The sequence below is a fragment of the Helianthus annuus genome, chromosome 15, assembly GCF_002127325.2.
Source record: "Helianthus annuus cultivar XRQ/B chromosome 15, HanXRQr2.0-SUNRISE, whole genome shotgun sequence".
Taxonomy (NCBI): domain Eukaryota; kingdom Viridiplantae; phylum Streptophyta; class Magnoliopsida; order Asterales; family Asteraceae; genus Helianthus; species Helianthus annuus.
Window position 1 is genome coordinate 18,445,440 of NC_035447.2, and position 2,441 is coordinate 18,447,880.

Below are 2,441 nucleotides of genomic sequence, written 5' to 3' on the forward strand. Positions count from 1 at the left end.
AGATGATACTAGTTGGGACTGGACATTAGTTTTTATAAAAAAATCGTCATCATCCCCCAATTGAAAGGCTTTTCCAAATATGAGAGATGTTAGAAAATCATATTACATGTAAAATATAAGAAATCTGACAAGGGATATTAAAGAACCTTGATTCAGGTAAGGCTAATAAACTTTTTCATTCCGACTCCATATGAGAGCTGCTATTGCTGAAAGCATATGACATTTCTTCCCATTTTTGTCAAGAGAAAACCACGATCACGCAACGAGTGTATAGATATGTTTAGCAATTCAATATATAATTTTCCCCTCTGGTGGAACCATGTTCATATATAATTCAATACATAAAGATAAATGGATTTGCAATTCAGTAATGGAAGTATGAAATTGTTGCTATCAAACTTACCATCATGCCATCATTAGTTAAGAACCCTTTGCAAAGAATTGAGTATGCTTTCTTCTTCTTCTTGTTCGCTGTCCATGGAAAATAATCAAAAATCCCCTTTTTCGACAACTTCATTATGTCTTCATAATTAGTTGGCAATTTTTCTTCCCAATTTGCATCTGAATCTGAATGTGATATGGGTTGCTTGTCATCTACATGTTCCACCTGTAGAACAACATAACCATATCAGACTTTGAGTTAGTCACTAATATGGGTTTTCTTACATTGAAAATAAGTAATGTGATTGTGACAGCTGGACAGTAAAAGAAAACTAAAAGATATTAATTAATTAATTAATTAATGATGTACATGAATAATCAAATTTTAATTGGTAAACTTACGTTCTCCAAGGGCTGAAATTCAATGCCTTCTACTAATATGTCAGAATAATTATGGAAGCCCTCAAACAAAATCTGAAAATGAACAATTTTGTAGTCACAAGTTAACTGATACAATTCACATGCCCACCATCCATCTTCTCTCTCATATGCAAGGTATGAAATTGAACCCTTTCTCTCTCCCTCGCCTTCTAATTTGTATTTAACTAAAATAGGTTCAAAACTCTTATACTCTCGGTTCGGGTTCTCCTGAAACTTGAACACAAGGTTCACCGTGTATGTGATTCCTGGTGACAAGAACTGGGTTTTTACATGTGTTTTCAATATATCTCCATACCAATGGTAGGTGCCCATAGCAAATCTGCAAAGAATGTGAAGGGGTATGGTCCCAGATCTCGCGTCAGCATCGACCGCGAGTGACCATTACCCTTATCAAAACCCCCACCAGCTAACAACCTACTTGTGCCCATGCGAGAACGCGTCGACACAAGGGTTGAATCCAATCTATCTAGTGATGAAGGAGGACTTACATGGAACATGAGAACGGTAGAGTGATGCGACATAGCATCACATCTGATTTATGAAAACGGAAGTATTCACAGCGATGCGGCCTCGCACCGCGTCCAGTGAACACTTCTATCAATATAAGGAAGCTGGATAACAGCAACAGTCACCACAGGCGATGATGCGGCCAACACCGCATCTCGCGTATTTCTTGATCACAAGCAAGAGACGCGATAACATCAGATGTTACCGCAGGCAGCGATGCGGCTAGCACCGCATCCTATACGCTCAACAAGTGGGACTGACACCACGGTGCAAGTGGAACCAATGGCAGTCACCTGTCAGGTCTACGTAAGCGACAGACTGACGTGGCGTCGTCTCCCCGGCCGACATGTCTGACACACCTGCAAAGGTGCAGCATGCCTTCAGTCTATCCTTCCACCTCCTCCTTCACTCCTCGGCTATAAATACCAACCCCAAACCAGGTTTGAGGTATCTCTTCACAACTCTCTCACTACTACTACTATCTTACTTTGCTTCCCAAGCAAACTACTGATTCTCACGCCGGAGAGTGGTAACAAGGAGCACCCCCCACCCCATCCTCCTTGTTACGAGTCACGGTTTGTTTCCTTGTGCAGGAGATCAACCCACCGGTGATCCAGCCAGCGATCCTCGAGAGGAAGGGATTAACCCTTCTTGACGAGACCAGTGAGTTAACCCTGCCCGGTTAACCATTGTTTCATCATTGGCGCCCACCGCTACTCTTAGCACTTTTTCGATCATCCTTTTTCCTCTCTCAAAATCATGACTGATCACCAAAACAATACTGGGGATAACCAAAATCCCACAAATCTAAATCCGGTAGGGGTCAATCCCTCAACATCGCAACCCGGACACATGGCACATCAACGCAACGGGGTCCATCCCTAACGTTCGGACATGACTTATCACAATACGCATCTGTGATCCCCCCGAACATGGACCCCCATGCCTGGTATGACCAACAGGCCACCCTACTGGCCGCAACATACAACCGCGCTTGTGCGGAAGCGCACATACAAGCTGGGCCAACCCCAGCACCGCACACCCCTGCCGATCGTGTTTTACAATACGAAGGCAGGGCGCATTCACGTCCAGCTTCGAGAAGCAGACGTGAA

General features: G+C 43.3%; 1 protein-coding gene across 1 annotated transcript; it reads right to left on the reverse strand.

Annotated features, from left to right (window-relative positions):
• Positions 1–271: 271 nt before the first annotated feature.
• On the reverse strand, positions 272–1,134 carry LOC110934632. Its single transcript, XM_022177537.1, has 2 exons — positions 784–1,134; positions 272–607 (listed from the first exon to the last, which is right to left on the reverse strand). The coding sequence occupies exons 1-2, from the start codon at positions 1,132–1,134 to the stop codon at positions 365–367; spliced, it is 594 nt and encodes a 197-aa protein (XP_022033229.1). The 3' UTR covers positions 272–364.
• Between the last annotated feature and the right edge of the window lie 1,307 nt (positions 1,135–2,441).

Excerpts from the sequence above, each read along its gene's own strand:
- LOC110934632 (XM_022177537.1), bottom strand. The coding sequence starts at position 1,134 with ATGGGCACCTACCATTGGTATGGAGATATATTGAAAACACATGTAAAA. Across the intron at positions 608-783 it reads AATTTCAGCCCTTGGAGAAC|GTGGAACATGTAGATGACAA; the intron begins GTAAGTTTACCA and ends GTTGTTCTACAG.